General features: G+C 46.5%; 1 protein-coding gene across 2 annotated transcripts in view; it reads left to right on the forward strand.

Moving 5' to 3' along the window:
- Window positions 1–22,561, forward strand: part of COG7 (component of oligomeric golgi complex 7) — an 81,785-nt gene extending 59,224 nt beyond the window's left edge. For both annotated transcript variants that reach the window (XM_070484683.1, XM_070484684.1), the window contains 6 exons: window positions 1,383–1,569; window positions 3,693–3,833; window positions 8,725–8,808; window positions 12,363–12,477; window positions 19,403–19,546; window positions 22,149–22,561. In XM_070484683.1, the coding sequence (XP_070340784.1) occupies window positions 1,383–1,569; window positions 3,693–3,833; window positions 8,725–8,808; window positions 12,363–12,477; window positions 19,403–19,546; window positions 22,149–22,315 (838 nt within the window). In that variant the 3' untranslated portion in view covers window positions 22,316–22,561. The remainder of the gene's footprint in view (window positions 1–1,382; window positions 1,570–3,692; window positions 3,834–8,724; window positions 8,809–12,362; window positions 12,478–19,402; window positions 19,547–22,148) is intronic.

Raw genomic sequence — 22,561 nt, forward strand, 5'->3', positions numbered from 1 at the left:
GTGGGATGGGGGGCATTTGGCATGAGCAGAGGGAATATTTTTAAGGATATGGAGGGCTCCAGCAATGGAGGGCCCAGGGTGCCATGCCTAGACATTTTTAGTTCTATCTGGGGGGCACTGAGGGATCTTTGAGAAAAAGACAAAATCAGATTTGCATTTTGGAAAGATCATTCTGTTAACCCTTAGGAGGACAGATTAAGTGGAGCATGGAAGGACTAGAGGAAGGGAAGGCTACTGAGATCCAGACAAGGAATGGCCAAGATTTGGAAGTAAGATGGTGGCAGTGACGGACCACAGTTTGACAGATAAAAGCCCCAAAAGACTAAAAAGATAAAAGATTAAGCCATAGGCTGAAGCAACAAGGAAAAGTGTAACTTGATCTTAATGGCAGAGGCAGGTGGCTGCTTGTGTCATCCAGGCTTCCTGAGGAAGGCCCTGTCCGCAGGATTTGTTTGCAAATACAGACATTCCTTGACAAACTCATGGGATTTGTTTTTGCAAAAGTGAGTGCAGCCTGAAAACTGCCGTTTCCAAAGCAGTTTCTTTCATAAGAGATTACAGTGAAGGAGGGGTCAGGGAGTTAGCCTAATGTCTAGTCTCCTGGTTACGTGTGTGCATATCATTCTGTACACGTTTAAATGTGTAGGCTGAAGGTAGAGTTGGGCTGAGGAATAAGTGGAGATTTTCACCATCCATCAGGGGGAGGTCCTCCTACTTGAAGGAGAGACTCAGCTTCCCCAGCAGCACTAGAGGTTGATCATCACGTAGAACCTCATCGAGGCACTTCTCTCTCAGAGCAATTGGAAATTGCCAACTTGTCTCAGTAGATCTCTGTGTAGCACGTAAACCACGAAAGTAAACTTGACAGTGCCGATGAATACAAACACCCGGTGTGCCTGCCAGTGTGAGCCCTGTGGGTGGGGGCATGCAGTGAGCCGCTGTCACTGTTCTCCAGGGACCAGCTGTCTCACTGCTGAGTCTAGCGCCTCTGCAAGTAGAGGTGCTGGTGGCTCCGCATGGCTTTGACTCTTCTGAACAGTGATGCTCCTATAGCAAAAAGGTCTAAGTAGAGAGTGTGCAGTATTCCAGCTGTGGTCAACTGACAGCTGCCCTGGGTAGGCTGTACGTCATATCAGGAAGATGGTGACTTCTGGTGGCTTGAGTGTTAAATAGGACATAAAAACGCCTAGTGTTTATTGTGCATCTGAGGTCCAGCTCACGCCTAAATGATGAAGGACGTCTTCATTTCCTTATAAAACGGACCTTAAATCAATCTGCCTCATAAGGATTTCCTGAGATTTAGTAAGGAGCAATCTGAATGCTCCAAGAAGAAAGTTCCATACAGATAGCTCTGGGCATAATGGTCATCACTTTCATTACAGGATTTTGTCCACAGCTGGGAAGTATCTGTCTGACTCCTACAGCCCTCGGAACCTGACCGGTTTTCAGGATAGCATCTTGACAGACAAGAAGAGCTCTGCCAAGAACCCGTGGCAAGAATATAATTACCTCCAGAAAGATAACCCTGCTGAATATGCCAGTTTAATGGAAATACTTTACACCCTCAAGGTATGGGACCAGACTGATGGCATTCTTGCAAATGAAAGCTTTTCCCTTCTCACTCACCCTTTCCCTGAGCCAAGCTTTCTGGCCATGTGTGTGGGCCCTGGGCGGTGGCATGCGCTGCTGCCACATCTCTGTCTCATTTATGTTGGGGATTTAAGGTGCTAATAAACTACACTGGGTTGGAACCAATTGAAATATAGATGTAGCAGTTGGACAAATAGAGCTTTATTACTGATGAAAGGTAGGTTGGAGAGTGTGGCTTTCCGTCTGCTGCCAAATGGGCTCACTGTATTTTACTCCAGACTTAAACTTGTCAACGGGATGGGCAAAGCTGGACAGCCCCTGGCTCGTATGCACGGTCAGTCCCCTTTTACTGAGTGGCAGAGAGGGGACCAGAACGTGTAGTGCCTACAGGTGGCCAGAAGCTGTGAGGAGGACACCAGCCCAGCAGTCAGATAAGTTGCTTCTCTTCCCCAGCGGGGGACGGGGTGGAGAGAAACCAGGAGCAGCCCTCTACTGCAAGTGCCTCCACATAGCAACACGAGCGCGGGGGAGAAGTGTTCCCTCCTGGGTGTTCCTTTAGTTTAAACTCTCAGTTTGTCTACCGTAAAGCTGCGCTTGGGGCCGGCCCCGAGGCGCAGCGGTTAAGTGTGCACTTTCTGCTTCGGCAGCCCAGGGTTCGCCAGTTCAGATCCCGGGTGGGGACATGGCACCACTTGGCAAGCCATGCTGTGGCAGGCGTCCCACATATAAAGTATAGGAAGATGGGCACAGATGTTAACTCGGGGCCAGTCTTCCTCAGCAAAAAGAGGAGGATTGGCAGCAGATGTGTTAGCTCAGGGCTAATCTTCCTAAAAAAAAAAAGAAAAGAAAAAAGCTGCCCTTGACTTTGAACTTTGGGCCCCTTGGGGTCCAGGGACAGGTGAACCTCCCAACACATGGAATAAGCCACATATGTCCCTGGGAATGGCCCCAGGGTTCTAAGAGAGCAATAGCATCCTTTACAGAATCATCCCCTCATCCCCCTGGTCCAGTTTGAAGCTTACTCTCTTGGTGATAGGCAGAGGAGACATTACTGTTCCCATAGCACTAAATACAATCTAAAATGATCCTGACAGGCCTTGAGCTATGGGGGTGACTGCACAGTGTGCCTCTGCACATGTCTGAGGCCTCAGCATTGCCCTTGCAGGGTCTCCCCCATCCCTCTGCACCTTGGCCCACCAGCTGGCTGCTTTTGAGCTTGACAAACACTTCTTAAAGCAATTCTGCAAGTTCATTCATCCATGCTTCTGTGACTAGGTTACAGCAACTCTGTTTATCTTTATTGCTAATCTGATTTATGTCTGTTTGTTGTTATCGGTTCATAGCAAAACTAAGGTTACATTTTCCATCTCTGTGTTTTCTCAGGCTGTTTGGAATTCCTTGGGACTCACACAGGTTGTACATACTCTGGAGTGCAGCCGAGTGTAAATGACCTGACCTCACTGGGAGTCGGGGCTCTATCCATCAGTCTTCTTTATCCATGATACTTCTGATCATTTTCTCCTTCCTCCTCTATCCCTGAGGGACAGTCACAGGTTAATTTTTCCTAAACTGCGAATCCATGAGCTTATGTTAGCTCAGAATGCATCCGAATCACCTGGGAAAGTGAATTAAAAATATAGGTTCCCAGGTTCCAGAACCCTGCTGGATTCTTTTTTTTTAAAGATTTTATTTTTTTCCTTTTTCTCCCCAAAGCCCCCCAGTACATAGTTGTATATTCTTCATTGTGGGTCCTTCTAGTTGTGGCATGTGGGACGCTGCCTCGGCGTGGTTTGATGAGCAGTGCCATGTCCGCGCCCAGGATTCGAACCAATGAAACACTGGGCCGCCTGCAGCGGAGCACGTGAACTTAACCACTCAGCCACGGGGCCAGCCCCCCTGCTGGATTCTGATTCAGTAGTTCTGGAGTAGAGCCTGTGTATCTAGATAATTCAGCATGTTCCCCAGGGGGTTCTGGGGCACAGCCAGGTTTGGAAACCCCTCTCACTATTTTTCTCTCAGTGGCTTTTCAAAATGTTTAACTTGCTAATACCGTGATTGGATTCAGGGCCTAACAACCTGTCTTTTGCATTTTCTTGTCTTAGGAAAAAGGATCAAGTAACCACAACCTGCTGTCTGCATCTCGGGCGGCCCTGACTCGTCTTAACCAGCAGGCCCACCAGCTGGCTTTTGATTCGGTTTTCCTGCGCATCAAACAGCAGCTCCTTCTCATTTCCAAGATGGACGTGAGTTTTCCACTGACACAGAGATGCCCCTGGGCCCTGCCTCCTTCTCAAGCATATTGAGTATGGGCTTAACCACCCCCCCCCCCCAAGAGCTTTAGGAAGAGCCCACTTTGAGTTTCTTAGGCTAGAATTCCCACCATTCAGAGTCACTGTTCCCTTGCAACTTATTGCTGAGCAAGAATTTCTTATCTTAATTGTAGGTACTGAGATTTTATTTTCTGACCGTTTCTTGGGGTTAGTACTGTCGCTCAGTTAACTTTCGCCATTTGGAGCAGCATAGCCCTCTCAGGGAGAAGTAAGGGAGCTGATGGGCCAATGGATATGTTGGGGCAGGGCAGAGGAGCTAACTGTCTCGGGAAGTTGAATTGTGGTTGTGCCACAAGCATTTCTGGAGTGGTGGTTCTGGCACTTTCCTCAGGGAGTGCCTTACTAGGTTTGCTCTGGTGTTTTTGAGGAGGTTTGAAGGGTTCCGCTCTTTTCTGTCCTTGATGCGTTTTCTGTTTGGCTCTTCCTGGCGTCTCACTTTCCTTGCCTCTCACCCTCCTCTCTTTTCTGTCAGTAATATTTTCTCTACTGGCTCTGTCTTCCCCGGGTCCAGATCTCATCACTTTCCTTTTGAATTCCTGGGACAGTCCCCTGGTTAGTCTTTCTCCTTGAGTCTCTCTGGCTTCACTGTTTTTTTAAAGATAGTCTTTTGGGAAAGATCTAGTTACGAGCCTTTAGTAACCAAGAGATTCTTTTAGGAAGCAACAAGAAATTGTGTGGCATAATTACAAGTTCTTCGCTTTCTGCTACCCTCTGGAAAGCATACTTGTATGATCTTGTCTGAGCCCGTCTCTGGATCTCAGAATCTCCATCCAGAAAATGACATGGTTGAACTACATGATTTCAAGGTTCTTTCTGTCTCTGAAATTCTTTGATTTTCATTTTGATTTTTCCGTGCAAAATGCCATGAGATCCACTTCAACCAGATTTTGCAGTTATAAATGGATCAGGGACGAGGTAAAGCTGGAGGAGAGCCACTGCTGTCACAGTGTAGCAGGAGTGATGTCGATGACGGTCAGCTGTGCCTAGGCACCACCTGTATGTGGTCTCAGTGGACCACATGGCTGAGGTTATCAAGTCCTCTGTGAGCCTCATCGACCTTTAAAATGGGGATGTGGTCATTCTCACTGTGCAGCTATGTGAGGATTAAATGAGACTTTGATTATGCTAGAATTTAGCACAGCACGTGCCACAGAGTAGATGCTTAATAAGTGGTGGTTTTCTTCCTTTCTGTGATTCTCATTTTTTAAGGGAAATGATAATTTTTTAAAATAAAAATTGCATATCTTCATTTTTAGAAATTCAGCAATACAGGAAAGTACAAAGAAAAAAGTAATAAATCCCTTCAAAATCACACCATCTAAAAATGTGGGACCTGGTATAAATGTAAACATGGTGTTTGTCATCCCAGACGTCACTTCCTGCCCACTCACATATTGAAGGCTGGACGAGCATCAGTAGTTATTAGATCCACAAGGAGAAATGGAATTGTGCTACGCATGCTATTTTTAAAATAAAGTGTATACAATATAAATTTTATTTGAATTTAACTAGAAAAAGAGGATAAACTAAATGAAACTAAAGGAATTGTTGAACTTGAGATAATAGTTTCTTCCCCACAAAAGGTGTTAGTTCCCAGAAGATCTCTCCAAGATTAAGAAGAAGAGATTATGAAAACTGTTAAGAGACTGGAGTCATTGTTTTTGTTAACCGCGTTTCCATTTTAGATGGGTACAATATTGATTCACCTGCTCTGAAGGATGAGGGGATTAGCATTCCTTCCATCTCTCATCTCCTTTCCCCAACCTCCAGGTTGGGTTGCTTTTATTATTTTTATTTTGTCAAAGCTTAGTATCTTGACCTTATGTTCTGAAACCTTAATTCTCCCAGTTATTTCGTCTTAGTTCTACATTGAAACGGGTTTGGTGCTTCCCGCCTGTCCTTTTCACCTCTCCTTCTGCATTCCAGAGCTCCTTAGTGTGACTGGCTCTTGGTTGCTCTAATCTCCTCCAGGCCTCACCACCACGCCTGGCTGTTGGGAATGGGCGCAGGCGGCTTTGGGGATTAGGAGGAGTTCTCCGCCGGCCTGAGAGCTCACAATACAAAGGCAAACACTTCCGCCTTAAGGATTTGAAAATTAAACCCTGGTCATTAAATGTTTGTTTTTAATGTTTGCTAGCAAATTGTATTGCCCTTTTATATTCTAAGAATATTAACCAACACTATATTCCATTTCAAAATAGATTATTGAAGTTTACCTGTGTTATCTGGTGACAGATGGGTAGAAAAGCCCATTCAAAGGAAAGCTGAAATAAATTTTGAACAATTGGAAAATAACCTACAGCTTTTCCCTATTGGCATCTTCAAGTCCACCTTCTCTGTCTGTGTTTAAGCCCCTCCCTAACTCGGTGCACTCTGTCTCACTCTTGTTCCAAAGACCACTGCTCCACTCTGGCTCTTCTTTCCCTCTCCCCTCACCTGATCACCGCTGCCATCACTCCTCCCATCTCCTCTCTGAAGCCTTTCCCAGGGCCTCCAGCCACAGTGCTGGCCCCTTGAATGTACTCCGTCACGCTGGGCTTCCCCACAGCTGGGCCCTGGCTCCTGTCCTGCCCCGTGGTCTTGCTCCTCCCCAATCTCTGCTTAGCTGACCGTCACCACCTCTGCTCCTTGCTGCACCCCTCTTTGCCAATGACTTTACCACCAAGTTGTATTGTTCCTTCTTTTTCAGTATGTCTCCCATCTGTTTCTGTGGCCACTGCCCTAGTTCAGATTCTCATCATCTCTGAACTGTTTCTTGAGCTTTTCATCTGCCTCCTCACCCTTAGTCCTCCAGAGTTGCTGCATTAACCTTCATAAAGCGTTGCTCTGATTTTTGTCTCTCCCCATTCAAAACCCTTACCTGGCTTCCCAAGGCCAGTATGATAATCTAGTTTTTAAAACTTTTTATTATGGAAATTTTCATACATATGTAAGAGTAGAGAGAAGAAAATAATGAACTCCACGTCCTCATCACTCTGCTTCAATGACAACTGACTCCTGGCCATCGTGTTTCATATATACCTCCTTACCTAAAATAGAAGAACTCTAAAAGCAATCACAGCACCATCATCACGCCTAAAAAGGAACATTAAAAATAACTCCTTAATACCATCAATCAGCGTTCAAATTTCCAGTTGTCTTATAAATGTCACATTATAACTGTTTGAATCGGGATCTAGATGGGTTCTGCACGTTGAGATTGAGAAGTCTTTCATGTCTCTTTTGAACTATGGTTGCCCTTCCATCTCTTTCGCTGTCATTTTCCCTTTCAATTTATTTTTTGAAGATAAAGACTTTCCTTAGTCTAGAATTCAAAGCTACATCTTCTCTTTCCAGCCTTCTCTCTTGACACCTCATGCGTCCTGTGGCCAGCCCCTTCCCTAGTCACCCTGAGCTCTTGCTCCTGTGAACTCTGATTGCATAAAACCTTGCGTCTGCCACTGAAAACTCTTGAGGTGGAAGTCTGCATGTGTGTGTGTGTACGCGTGCGCATGCACGCCAGTGCGTGTGCAGGGGAAAGAGTGGGGGTTACAGGGTAAGAGTGTGTCAGGTGGTCTTGGTTCCCCAAGGGGCTTCTGGAGAGCAAGAACCACGTCTTAAATTTCCTAGTCTCCTCTTGACAATGCCCAGCACAAGGTGCTATACATCTGGGCACTTGGTACCAGAGGATGATGGGAGCGCTCCTTCTCAGTGGGGTGGGAGCTAACTGAAAGCAAGTAGGACATTTTGAAATGAAATAGGATTCTCAAGCTGGAACAAGTTTATCAAACTGTAGGGGCAGGAGTCGGGGAGAAAAGAACTCGTCCAGAGCAAAGAAAATTTGACAGAACTGCGTTGGTGCCAGAGAGCCTGGGGAGGACAGCTGAGGCTTGGCCTGGGGTAGAAGTGCAGGAGTGGATGTGATCATTACATTCCCGGAATGCTACTTAAAGGATCAAGCAACCAGGTGGGGCATCAGGTGGCTGCAGAGAGCTCCTGCAACAGGACGTGTGTAACTACCTGTGTGCCGGTGACTGGTCTCCCTCTGTAGGGAACTCCGAGAAGGCTCGCACAGTGGTGTCACAGATGTTGCCACTTTAAATGGCGAAAGAAGACATTTTGGTGCTGGGAGTCTCCCCAGACAGAGGGCTCATGAAGAGGGCAAAGGGCCGCTGATGGGCTTGCAGGCTCCCTCCTCTCCCTTTCCCTCTGGGCTCTGAATCAGATGAGAAGGGGGTCCCGAAGCCAGGTAGAGATGAAAGCAGCAGCTTTCGCCTAGTGAAGGAGTGGTGAATGTGGTTTGGATATCCCTGCAGCTGGAGAGGGCTTCCCAAGCCTCCCCCGAGAGATGTGGGATTTACATGTGGTCTCTGTGGAGGATTTTAGGGGTCCTAGTCTCTTTGGAGTCCTGAAGATCCAAGAGTTTGTGGGGCTCCCTGCACCCAATAGCTTTTTACTTGATGGCCTTACTCAGTAGAGAAACTCAGGCCAAAGGATATCCAGCTCTCTTCATTTCTCGTTCAGAATGAGATAAACAAAAGGGATTGATTCCCATGAAATAGTTCAGTTGAGAAGGCGGGAGTTGCTATTTTATGGATCTCCAGGAACGCAGAGAGAGAGAAAGGATTCCGTTCTCTGTGGCAGGCTTCAAAGTGCTGATTTAAAGAGGAGACATCCCTGGTCTGCCAAGTGGTGGTGATTCCAAAGGCCGTCTCTGAGCGAAGATGACACCTTTGAGAAGGCTGCGTTCTTTGTGTATTTTCTGGCGTGTAGTACTTTCCTGTGCTGCCATGACAGTGATCGCTTCCTCTTCCTCCCTCCCTAGAGCTGGAACACAGCCGGCATTGGAGAGACCCTGACCGACGACCTGCCCACGTTCAGTCTCACCCCTCTCGAGTACATCAGTCATGTAAGAGCTTCTCTGCGGTTTTCTCCATGGTGGTCGTAGCATTTCAGACCTCGCCCTGGCTTTTGATTCCGGCCCTTCTGAGTAAAGCAGTCATTATCGCATCAGTGCTGTCTGGACCTTTGCTTTTGGGTAATCTACATCCAGATCCAGCATTTTCAGGAAATGCAGCTGATTTCCTGAAGTCAGCTGATGAAACAAGCTGATTGCAAAACCTAACATGTTCCCACCCCTCCCCCCTCCCTCCAGTATGAGGTGTAGCCGTACCTGAGGGCATCCGAGCGTGGGTCCAGGAGGGTATTCTGACTTGGGAGAACAAGAAGCAGATGGCCAGATTCTTCTCTCTGACTTTTCAGGAGAACAGTGTGTGTATAGGGGTGAAGTCAAATTCAGCATACTTTTTGTGAGCACCTACTGTGTGCCAGGCCCTGTGCTGAGTGCTCTCATATTTAATTTCACAGCAGCAAATAAATCTCTTAACAAGAATTGCAGTTATAGAGGCTTAACATTAAAAAAGAACAGAATAAGCCCCGCAGAAGAGCAGGGGCGCTTGAGTCCTTTCTTCCTTCTCCCTTCACCCCTGGAAGTTGAGAGTCACCCAGACATCTGCACATGGCCTTTCCTTTCGTTCCTTCCTGCAGTCCAGCTCAGCTGCTCTGAAATGTCAGTGTACATAAGAAATACTCGAGAGGAGGAATATACCCCAGTCGTGTGTACCGCATGTTGTGGGGGATTTCTGGGATTCTCGGGGGTGATCTTGAGATAGACAATTTCTGCCTCATTGTCTCACTTTAGAACCCACCCCTATGTAAGGAATGACTCTGTCGTAATAGATGCAAAGGGATTTTAGAAGTAAATATTGTATAGGCAGAAGATGTGCGCGGTGATCCTGCTAGCAGGTAGAATGGAAGGCATTCTGCGCTCTGCTCAATGGGAGCAGCGTCAAATCCAAAATAGCAACCGTTTTCCTTGTTTTCCAGGACATTACCCAATATCCTGTGCTGATGAAACTGTTAAGATGTGGGTTGGTCTTTACAACCAATGGAATAATCTTATTTTTGGAATCGAGTCCATATGCATTATAATCTAAGTTAATTCAGGAAATGATGTTGCTGGAGGGACTTGAGAGGTTGTTGAATTGATTTTCAAGTTGAAGAAACTGAGAGGTAGAGGAGTAAGGATGGCTAGAGTGAGCTTCCAGACCAGGGCCCTTTCCCACCTGCTGTGACCCTCCTGAGTTGTGGATACTGTCCTGGGGGCTGATGACCTGAACTCGGGAAAGGAGCAGTTACTGAACATGCAGTGTGTGCAAGGACGGTGCTGGGCTTTTATCGGTGCTGTGAGATAGTGCACGGTGTAGACAGAATTTTGTGTTAACAACAACTCGGTGAGCTGGTTGGCAGGAGTCCTGTTTCACAGGCAGGCCCCGAGGCTCTGAGGAATGGGAATTGGGTGGGAAGCCCTTTATCCAGCAGCTGCTCTGTTAGGACACCAGGCGCTTTACATATGTATCACACAGTATCAATTTCATTCTCGCCACAGCGCTTTGAAGCTTTGAAGTAAGTATGAGATAATCCTCATTTCAGAGATGATGAAACCAAGGTCCAGACAGATTAAGTAAATTGCCCAAGGTCACACAATGGTAGAGCCAGAACACAACCCAAGTCCTTCTGACCACAAAGCTTTTTATTTTTCTTGAGTCATTGAGCTACTCAAACAGGATATCAAGGAGCATTTATTGAATATGTGAGAATAGTGGACAACTATCCACAGGTGTGATCATAAACATCCCTTTCCACATTGATTTCCAAAAAATATATATAGAACTTCTGAGAGACACCAGGAATCATGGAATCTGTCTAGGAACCACAGTAATCCCCACAATCTAAGGCCAATTAATTGAAGTTTGAGAGGTCCTATTATTGAAATTTTGTACCTAAATGACAGTTTGTCTTGTTACTGAATGCCCTCACCACACAGAACGGTGTGAGCATTATAAAGGGTGAAATAGGAGAAAATGCTTTGAAAAATTAAAAACAGCAAAGATGCAAGATGTCATGATGATGATGCTTTATTTCAAGTAAAACTAGGTCTGTGGATTTAGCCAAAAGGTTATGGCTACAGATGAAAGATGTACCCAACTCAGGAATATGCCCAGGGTCTTTGCATGTACTAGGTATTCAGGAAGTGCTTGCTGAATGGAATTAGAATGGAGAAATTCGAGCTCCAGAAATCAGCACCCTTCTCTTCCTCCAACCTTGTGGAAAAATGATGAATTTGTTGCCATTTTCAGGCTGAAATGTACAGTGTTGGTTGTTATTAGTGAGGTAAGTCGCCACTTCTCTGGTTTGAGTGAAAGATTATACTAAGTAAATGAAAGGAAAAATGCTGATTTAATTTATTTTGCCATCTGTGTACCCCTTTAAAGGGAGACCAAACTAACAATTTTTTTATTAGCTCCATGGACCATAGGATGTTTAGACTTACTGCAGCCAAACTACACGACATGTTTGGAAACGAGAGTGTCATCTCCTGCAGTCCTCTGGGCTGGGTTGATTTTGGAGTCTGCGCTCACTTGTGGACGCCACACTCTCAGAGGGGCCTGCCGCTGTGTAGGTGTGAGTGAGGCCAGACTGAGAAGATCTCACTTTGATAGTCCTCAGACCTTCAGCTTGGAGAAGCAGTATCAACTCAATGTCGAGATGGTTGTATGGAATGAATATGGAGCCAAAAAGAGCATCAACAGCCTCAAAGACCTTTTTTAAAAAAATATATTATGTTGTTGTAACCTGAAAGTGAGCCGTATTTTGAAACAAAGCATATACTTACCTTAAAACACAAAACAGTTATGAGTTGTACTTGAAATAGATGTCTAAAATATATACATGATGACAGTCATGTGCATCTGACAAACACATGACAAACACTATTATTTGTGGGCTCGTCCCAAATGTCTTGTAACCGTACCTTTTGCAATTCCCCACCAGCTAAGAAGGTTTTGTCAGTTTTTGTTTTCCGTAGTTTATGTTATGAAAACAATATAGTTTTCTTTCCAAATTAATTTATAATTATAAATGTCTTTTTTCCCAACAAAATTCCTTCCTTCTCCTGGTTAAATCACCTAGAAGGGAGAGACCTGGACCCAAACACAGAAGGCAGGATATAAATTCTTTCTTGGCCGTGTGCTTGTTGACATTAGCAGCTTACTGGTTTTTTGTCTATGAACAGTGATAATAACTGATATTTACACAAAGCTTTAAATTTTACAAAGCACTTCGGTATCTATTACCTCATTTGGGGTAGAGCTGGCGTTGAATGCATTCCGGAAATGCTGAGGCCGTTAGTGAGAAGGATGACTCTGTGATCTCCACGCAAACTGCCATTGGTTTGTAAGCTGTTGCCGTAACAGTCCTACTACACACTGGGAAGATCGGACTTGGGTTGCCCCAGGTCTCGTAGTTTTGTCTGTCCGCCATTTGCCTTCACACGGATGTACTGCACGACATAATTACCTGTACACATCCATGCCAGGCTGAAAGCACTTTCTTTTGTTTCAGATCGGGCAGTATATCATGTCCCTCCCCCTGAATCTCGAGCCGTTTGTGACGCAGGAGGACTCTGCCTTAGAGCTAGCATTGCACGCCGGAAAACTGCCATTTCCTCCGGAGCAAGGTGAGAGAGACCTGCGGGAAAGGGCTTATGACTCGCCATGCATGCCGTGCTCAGTTTAGCGCCTTACCCTCAGCACACACATCTCCAGACTAGGAGGATTGGAGTTCCCTTATCTCACCCTCTGAGGAGCTTCTGCGGGATGGTGCATTAAGTAAAGAGCCGTCCTGACTTTGTCTCACCCTATGCAGAGCGCCCTTCGGTGAGCTCCACCAGTGCCCCTCAGCTGGGGAGGCAGGAGCAAGTGGGCCCCGGGTCATAAGCACTCGGTGGTGGTGGAAGCGAGGTCACAGGGCAAGGGTCCCACTGAGCGTGTTCTTGCTATGTGGGCCACATGCCAAGTAAAGTGGCACCTCATAAGAGCCGTTTTCCTTGTTAGGACAGACATCAGCTCTTCAGCACAGAGGTAACATTTCTTCTCCAGATGCCTCTGGCTGTAGCTTGCTCCCAACTCCCCAAGGCTCCTGGGTCTCTAAATTGACAAGGTAAAAATATAATACATTAAAACTTTTCCTTTTTCTCAATATCTGGGCCTGAGAGATTTGAACAGGGACCCCATACTCTGATCAAAAATCATCTTATTCCCAATATTGGGCATTATAGGCTTCCCTCTGTAAGATTGATCAAACAGAAAAAAATCACTTGGTATATAAAAGATTCAGTAGCTCAAGAGAGGGTACCACACAGAAAATAAAATCAGGTCAACAGGTTAAAGATAAAGAGATGCTAAAAGACATCCTATGTAAAAGCAAATAAAAAGAAAGCAGATGACTGCGTTGCTATTAGATGAAGTTGACTAAAACCGAAAGATGATAAATGGGATCAAAGTGATTCTTTATGTTGGTAAAAGGTGAATTCCACAGTGAGCCTATAGTAGTCAGGAACGCTGTGTGTCAAATAAAACAGTGCTGAAATATATAAAGAAGAAACAGTCAGACATAGAATGAGAATTTGACAAAACCACGTTAGTATTGAGAAAATCTTGTACCTCTCTTTTAGACTTTGACACATCAAAAAGGAAAACTAAAGAGGATAAAAGAGGAATTATTCAGGATAATCAGTATGTTTGATTGAATCAATAATCAAGCTTTTTATCCCATAGAGATTAGGCATTGTTGTTGAATTTCCATAAATCGTTTGTGAAATAATATGAATAAAACCTCCATAAGTTTCATGGGATTGTGAACATTAAGGACTCATATAATTTTTGAAAAAAATAATTCTATTTAAAATGTGAAGTAAGCTAAAATATGAGTGAATATAAATTTATCTTAAGGGTAGGGAAGGGAAGACTTTTTGAAATGAAACAGGTAGAAACTGTAAAAGAAATTGAAAGGTAAGTGATAAACTGGAAAAAATAGCAAAATATATGATTAATGATGGTTAATATCCTCATTTTATAAAAGTTTCTTACAAATCAGTAGGAAAACGATGAGTACCCCACAGAAAAATAAGTAAAGAACATGAAGGCATTCAAATAACCTAAAAACATAGGAAGAAATGTTTAACTTCAATATCCTCAAATAGCTGCAAGTGCAAGTAGGATATACCATTTTATAACCTATTAAATTGACTATATATGCATATATATATTTTAAAGTGTTTACACTTAATATTGGCAAGACGGGGGAGAACGGTTTAAATTGTACAGTTAGAACGTCTGGAGGGCTGTTTAACATCCCAGCAAAGACCTTAGAAAGGTGCATGCCCTTTTAGATCAGGAATTCTACTGCTAGATAACTATGCTAATAAAATAACCGTGAGTGTAACTCTATGAATGTTCATCCTAGCATTGTTTATAAAAGTGAAACACTGAAGAGAAAAACAAATGTAAAACTGTAGAGATTGGTTAAAAAATTTGGGTACATCCATGTAGTGAAATGTACATGTGGTTTTAATTTAATGTACATCCATTGAAATGATATTATAAAAGAATATTTGGTGACTTATACAGATATTCTAAGCATTTAAGTGTGAAGAATAGATATAAAATAGTATATACGGTGTGAGTCTATTTAAGAAACTGCTGTGCATATAAATGCAAGAAGAAAAGACTAGAGAACTTTCATCCACCGCTGTAAATTGGTATATCCACTTTGGAAACAGTTTGGCATTTTCCAGTAAAAGTGACATTGTGCATACCCTTTGGCCCTAGAATCTCTTCCATATACATATACATAGACATCTATAAGGATATTCATGGTGACTTGGTAATAGCCCCAATCTACTGGCAACCCGAATGTCCAGCAACAGCAAAATGGATACCTACATTATGATACAGCCATGCAATGAAATAGTGTGCAATCTTAAAAATGCATGAGCTACAACTACACATGACATGGATGATTCTCACAGTCACATTATTGGGTAAAAGAAATACGACGAAAAGAATCCATACAGCCAGAGCTGGAAGGCATGCTCAGGGAGGAGAGAGGCTGCAGAGCAGGGCGGGAGAGGGTTCCCTGGGGTCTAGCTGACGGCCGGCTGCCTGCTGTGCTTGAGGGGCGTGTGGGAGCTTGCGGGTACTGGCAGTGGCCTTTTTCTTACCAGAGAGGTGTTTGCAATGGCATTGGCTTTATAGTTGTTCTCTAAAACCCATGTGATGGTTTTTATACGTTCTTCCGTATGTATGATAAGTCTCATGATGTAAACAAAGAAGAAAACCACAGTTCAGACTCTGTCAATGAGAGAATAAATTGACAAAGGCTGTCTGGGGGACTGTCTCTATCAAGGGTCAAAGTAAACCCACCCTTTTTGACCCAGCAGTGCCTCTTCTAGATGTCCATTCTAGAGAAATCCATGTTTATGTGCCCACAGAGGTGCATATGAGGAGCTTCATTGCAGAGTTGTCTGTAATGACGAACAATGAGAAACAACCGGAATGTCTATTACATGGGCAATAGGGAAGTATATTGAGATGTATCCATAATGTAAAAATTTTCTTTAGAAGAAAAGAGGTAGAACTTTTCTTTTTGGACTTTCAGGTGAGATTTTGAAAAATATTATTAAAACAAAAAAGCAAGAAGCCAAATAACACATATAATATTACTTACATTTTGAAAAAACTCAACCCTGTGTATTTCTACATGTATGCATGCATGTGAAAGCATGGAAAACAGGTGTGGAAGGATACGCACCAAACTGGTCTCAGTGGCCCCCCTGGGCAGGTTGTGGGAGGAAAAGTGTGAAAGAGATTTACTTTTTACTCTCTGTATTTCTGTATTTTCCAAAAGTTTTTTATAAGAATATATTTCTCTATTGTGTGTAAAAAATATATGTATACCAAAATGTTGATAGTAATTATTGAAGGGCTATGAGGTTATATAAGTGATTTTTATTTTCATCTATTTGCTAATATACTTTTTAAATGTAAAAAATTTAGAAAACGTTTTTTCATAGAAGTTTTCACATGCACATGCAAAAGTAATGAGACAGTACAACAAAGCCCCAGACACTCATCATCCAACTTCAGGAATGGCTTCTTGTTTCATATATTTCCCTCACGTTTTTTGCTAGAGTATTTACGTCAGATGTCAGGCATCATGTTATTTCACCCATATATACTGCATTATGTATCTCTTATTGATAAGGATTAAAATCAGGTTCAAATTCTTTGGCAAGAAAACTGTGGTGCTCTGTCTGCTGTCTGTTGCATCACACCAGGAAGAACATAATGTTTTATTGTCCCACTACAAATAATGTATACAGATTTAGTGAGCATGTAATTGTTTGTACTCATTCATTCGTTCACTTAAGAACTGTTTATTAACTGTTTACTGTGTGCTAGGCACTGGGTTGGGCATTGTTAAGAAGGAAAAGACTCCAGCCATAAAGTAAAATTGTAACAATGGTTGAAAACGTTAACAACCACCACCACAACAAGCCAATCTGGGTATTTTTTTTTCCTCAACATTTTATTGCAAAAATTTTCAACTATACAGAAAATTGGAAAGAATCATACAGTGAACGCCTGTATAAAATCTAAGGATTTCTGGCATTTTAATAATGCAAGTTTTAAGAACCAGATAGTGAACAGCCAGTAGCTTTTTGGCTTAGATAAATGGCATTTTCTCAACAATATGATAAGTAGAAGGGAGATTTAAAAGTCTTTCTGAGTCTTTTTCCCCACGAGGGAGGTGAACTTGGGAATTTTGAAGTGGTGTATCCAAGGGTCACACACACACAGTGGGTTATGGCAGAGGCCCTGGCAGGAAGACTTGAATCTCTGTGCTCGTCTTGGTCCTCTTCCTTAGTAAGTTACCAAGTTTGGGCTGCAGAGGGGCGGGAGGTCTGCTCAGAGGTGGCCAGCAGCTGGAGCTGTGATTCTGGGTTGAGGAGGGAAGTGCTGCCCGGGTGAGTGCTGGGCCCTGTGGATGCTCCCGCACTCTCTGAGGCCTGGATTACTGGCAGAGGGGGCAGCTACTGGTTTGGGTGTTCAGGCTCTGGATGGGTCGTCTGGTGGGCAGGTGCGGCCTCTCTGATGAGCTGCTGTTGCATCGTGGGCACTCGGGAAGGGCCAGCCCTGTGGGAAGTGCGGCTCAGGAAGAGGCCACCTTCAAATGACTTGAAAGTGCTTGTGGCCAGACCATTCCCAAAATCAAAGAGAAGCTCAAATGTTGCTGAGCCCAGCACTTTGTCTGCCTGGCCTTTCAACACCCTGCCTTCTGGAGATTTCTTCTCTCTCCTGCATTTTGTCTGTTTTGCTTACATTTCCTGGCTCTTGTCCTCACCCTCTGGCTGATGATTCCCAGCCTGCTTAAAAACCTCCGGTGGCCCCCTAGAACCTATGGGATACTATCCAGCCCCTCCCTGGCCTGGCCCTGGAGGCCCTTCTCACTCCTGCCCAGAATGTTCGAGCCTCATCTCCTCCCTTTCCCTCACTCCTCTGCCTCCACAGGCTCACATTTCAGCCACTCAGAAGGAATTTTTAACTTGTTAAAATTAAAAAAATTCCTAATTAAAAATCTGCCGTGAGGTAGCCCCTGGAGACATGTGAGACGCTCATTCCCCACGCGCCTTTCTCTGCAGGCCCACATGTACACATGCTTCTTCGTGAGTGGGAACATCTCACATGTGCTCTCGTCTGTCGTGAGCACTCTTTAAAGATGATTTTTGTGTTCTCTGCCCGGAAAGCTCTTTTTCCGCATGTGTTTGGCAAATGGCCCATCTGTCCAGGCAAAGCGCGGCTATTTGCTCCTGATTCTGGGCTCCCGTCTGTCTTGGACCGCGCCCTTACTGCAGCCCTGGCGTTGCCGTGTTGAGGGCCTTCTGACTCCCCCGGCTGGAGAGGGCGTTAAGGGCAGGGCCACCCAGCACCAGCACCCAGGGCAGCACCGGACACAGCAGGGCCTCGGCAAATGGGACTCATGCAGTTAACAAATGACTGCCTGCCACCCTCTGTCCAGTGTGGGCGCCTCTTCCCCCGACCCGGAGTGTCTCCCGAGGCAGCAGCCTCCTTCTCTGGTTCGTTTCTATCTGAGAGCTGTCGAATCTAGGGAGTTGGTGCTGTGGCCTGTGTGTTCAGCCCTTTCTGGCTGTTCTACCATCAGGTCAAAGTCGGTGGGAAGGAGCTTCACCCCTAAACCAGCCTCCCTGCCAAGCTGCGTTTCTGGCCACGCGCACACTGGTCCAGCAGTCATTTTCCAAAGTGGAAACCCGAGATTACACACTGTTATCTTTGCACTCATTTATGTTTGTCCTGTTTTGTTTTTTAATTAAAAAACAGGACAGTTTGTATTTGTCATATAGATGCTAGATACAAAACAAGATCACAATTTTAAAAGAATAAATCACCACATCCCACCATTGAATGCATTGCTATTTCCATTTCGCAGGTGCCCTTCAGGCTCCACTCTATGCAGATGGAATTTGACATGTAACTTGATATTCTGTATTATTATTAGTGGAGGCAGTAGTGGTAGCATTTTGCTTATCTTCTCCTAAATGTATTATTTTTCACTGCTTGTTCCCATACTTGTTTTTTAATGTGGCTCATTTTGTCCCTTCTTTCCATTTCTGCCCTGAGGTGTCTCCCCCTTTCCCTTAGAGACCAGGCCCGCCTCTCCTTTGCCTGGATGGCTGCCCCATCCTCTCCTTCACCTCGCACAGACTGACTGGCTGTCCCTCCAGGGCTTGTCATGTCATAACCTTGCTGGGCACCTGCAGTTGTAGCCTGTCTCTTACTGCCTGGGGTCCACATGATGCTTGGGGTACCCTCCATGACCAGGGCTATGCCCTCATCGCTGTTTCCCGCTGCTCCCTATACATACTCTCTTCCTCCCCATGATCATTCCATCACTAACAGCTACTGTGTGTATAGCACTAAGTGTGTGGCTGGCCCTGTGCCTGGGGCCTCGTGTAATTCCCACAGCAGCCATGTAAGCTGGGACTGTTGCTGTCCCTGTTTCACCGATGAAGAAAACAGGCCCTGGGAGGTTAGGTCAACTTAGCCCACTGGCGGTAGTGTTGGCCTCGAACCCAGGTCTCACTTCTGCTGTGCTGCCTGTGTCTTGACCGTTGCTGTCTGTCTCCTGGGAGGCTGTGCCAACCTCCCACCTTCTCACTTTTCGTGTGGGGCTCTCCTCTCACTGGGTCCCCCTCCTACCCTCCCTCTTACTCTGTCTGCAGAAATCCTCCTGGCCTGCATGGCCGCATTCCATCCCCAGCCTTTGGGGACGCAGGTTGTTCTGCTTCAGCTGATTGCTTCCTTTTCGGAATCCTCGCTGTCCTTAGTCAGTACCAGTTGACCTAAGATGAACTTGTTTTCTCTTTCCTGTGTTTCCCACCGAGACCGTGAGCTCCCTGGCAGGTTTGCGCACATAGCAGATGCTGTGGGCCAGGTCACCCAGCAGGTCTCCGTAAAAGCTGTTGGTGATGGGTTTTTCCTGAGCAGGTTCTGTTTCTGTGGTGACGCTCTTTCTCTTTCCAGGGGATGAATTGCCCGAGCTGGACAACATGGCTGACAACTGGCTGGGCTCGATCGCCAGAGCCACGATGCAGACCTACTGTGACGTGATCCTCCAGATCCCCGAGCTGACGCCACACTCCACCAAGCAGCTGGCCACTGACATTGGTGGGTCCCCAGGGACAGGCGGCGGGAGGGATGGCTCTGGCCATTGCATCTGTCGGTTCCCCTACCCTCCAGGGATCTCATCCCAGGTTTCCTCTTACTTTCAACTCTGGGTTTGGCTATGATGCTTGTTAAAAATGCAGATTCTCCAGCAACCCCCGCACCCCGAGATTCTGACTTAATAAGTCTGGGTTGAAGCCCAGACATCTATATTTTGAAAATGTCCTGGGGGATTCCGATAGGCTGCCGAGGCTGGAACCCTTAGGGGAGCTTCAGTGAGCTGAGTTGAAGTGAGTGACGCAGTCTCGTGTATGCTGCTTTGCCCTGCCTTGCCTTCTGCCCATTTATATAATAATCACCTGAACTAACATTGATTAAGCTCTTACTGTGCACCAGGCATGCCAGGCGCTGAGCTAAGCGCTCGTACCCATCACCTGATGCAATCTTCAGAACTCCCCTGTGAGGTCGGTGCCCTGGCCTCCATCATGCTGATAAGGAAACAGGCGTGGGGCAGCTGCATAACGAGGCCATCTAGAATACCTGCCCCCCACCCAGGTCAGAGAGGAGCGTGCCCACCTGCTCCTGATGGCACCATCACTGAGGTCGCCACTGCCTGGTGGTGCTCTGAGGGTGGGGGTGCTGTGGGCAGGTGGCTGGGGAGGCTCCCCAGCCTCTGGGTATCATTCTGTTGACTTCACCCGAGGCAGCTCTTGGGGTGGTCAGGGGAGAGGGTGCTAGCAACCTCACAGATCGGCTCCCTGGGGACCCAGCCAGAGCTTTGGCCTGGGTGACCACAGGGCCAAGCCAGCCTCTTGTTTTGCTGAAGAAGGCACAGGAGTGAGGTGCTTTCCTCCGGGGCCCAGAGCAGTCAGGGATGGAGCCAGGCCTAGAATCCAGCTGCCTGATTTCCTGAGCTGTGCTCATTCCATGGTCAGCTCTCAGCAGGGAGCAGCCAGCTTTTCGTCATCTCACTGGGCACAGTGTTCAGAGAAGAGAGGTAGGGAGATTCAGGTGCTCATTGGTGGTCCCTGTTGGTACAGGCAGGAGCGTTGAGGAGAGAACCAGCCGGAACTAGTGAGTGAAGTGAGATTTGGAGATTGCCTGTGGATTTCAACTGTCCACGTGATTTCTCCCTAACCCTGTTAAGCTCCCCCTCCATATGCATCATTCCTCATGCGGCATTGATTGAGCATCTGCTGTGTGCCAGCCGTAGTGCTGGGAGATGGGATACAACAGAGAAGTAGACAGCCCTGTGCTTATTGGGCTTGCACTGGAAGGGAGTGTGGTTAGGGGCCAGGAAGAAAAAAGGCTAATGCATGAAGCTCAAAGTGTAACACGATAGAGTGGTGAGGTCTGTGGCAATGTGTGGCCACCTCCAAGATGTTCGCATTAAATGTTAAAATAAAACCAAAACCACTGTGCTGGCCAAACAGAAACTGTCATGGTAGACCAGGGGCTACCTTTGCAGCTCCTGGCTGACAGTCGCATGGAGCTCAGTTTTACGGGTAAACTCGTGCAGGAGATAGGTGCCTGACTGACTGGTGGTGCCTTTCCTGGGATGCAGCTCACATGAGCTGGACATGAGTCAGCCAGAGGGAAGCACCCTCTATGGGCTCTGCCTTGAGCTGGGTCTCCAGAAGCAGACACAAGGGAAAATACAGGCCAGGCGTGGAACTCCCATCCAGTCAGGGAGAAGAGATTAACCTGGGCAGTGATCAGAAAGTTGGGAGGGACCCGCTGGGTGGGGCCTGCTCCAGTGCTTAGAGCTGGAAGAGGAGGAACAGAGGGCACTGTGGAATGCTTCCCTTCGGGTTGGGCTGTCCCCGCCCAGGAAGGAGGAAGGAAGGAAAGGCAACACCATTTATTGATCACCTACAGCGCCTCAGGGGCTGTCCTGGCCTTGTCCCATTCCATCCTCTTAACAATGCTGCAGCACCAGGTGGAAGCAGGGACTCGATAGGTTGGAGGACTTCCCCGAGGTCACCCCGACCTTGGAAACGTGGTTTTCCTCTTCTCCATTCTGCCAGTGTCACCCCAGGTTGCCTGCTGGTTAGAATCGTGGGGCTGCTTTTTAGGACAGACACCTTGGACCCTCTCTTTGAGATTCTCTACTTGGTCTGGGCTGGGCTCCAGAATCTGTATTTAACTAGTACCCCAGGGAGTTAGCCGGGAAGTGGGGGAGCCTGCACTGTATGTACCAGGCCACCACTTGTCTTCGCTGGGGGCATTCTGCTGGGAAGCCTTTGGTAGCTGCTCAGAAAAGCTCATGTGTCTCCTGGCACCTTGGGGGCAGCGCTGGGGACCCAGGAATCCCCCGTGTAGAGCTTCAGGCAAGGGCGGCTGTCCATCTGGAGAGCTGAGTGTGGTGGGTGGTGGGGCTGGCAGTGACGTCAGCCGCTTGCGTATTCCATTAGTGTTCCTGGACTCCGGCCAGTGCACCGTCAGGTTTGCCCCTCTTGGAAAGCCCCACTCTGAGAGCAGCGCAGGCACCAGCATTTGGGGGTTGGGGGCCGGTCTCTGCTGCTTACTCAGGGGAGGGCTCCTGGGGCTCTGTCCCGCTTGGTGCTGAGCCTGTCGAGCGTGTCTCTGCTCCCCACTCCCGCAGACTACCTGATCAACGTGATGGACGCCCTGGGCCTGCAGCCCTCCCGCACCCTCCAGAACATCGTGACGCTCCTGAAGGCCAAACCGGAGGATTATAGGCAGGTCAGCAAAGGCCTGCCCCGCCGCCTCGCTGCCACGGTGGCCGCCATGCGGAGCGTGGACTACTGACCTGCCGCGCAGCTGCTGAGAGGGGGTCAGGGCTGGGGCACTGGCTCACAGCAACTCTCCAGAATAGAATCGCTCTCAAACCCGCCCAGGAGTGGGCAGTTTATTTCAAAAAGACTTGCTTCGTATTATAATCAAAAAAACCCTTGTAAATTAGAGGTTTATTATTTATAAGAGGGATTTTCAGATGATTTTTTTAAGTGATCTGATCTTAAAAATGGAATTAATAAATACTGTGAAATGAAAGAA

This window comes from Equus asinus, chromosome 14 (genome assembly GCF_041296235.1).
Source record: "Equus asinus isolate D_3611 breed Donkey chromosome 14, EquAss-T2T_v2, whole genome shotgun sequence".
Classification (NCBI taxonomy): domain Eukaryota; kingdom Metazoa; phylum Chordata; class Mammalia; order Perissodactyla; family Equidae; genus Equus; species Equus asinus.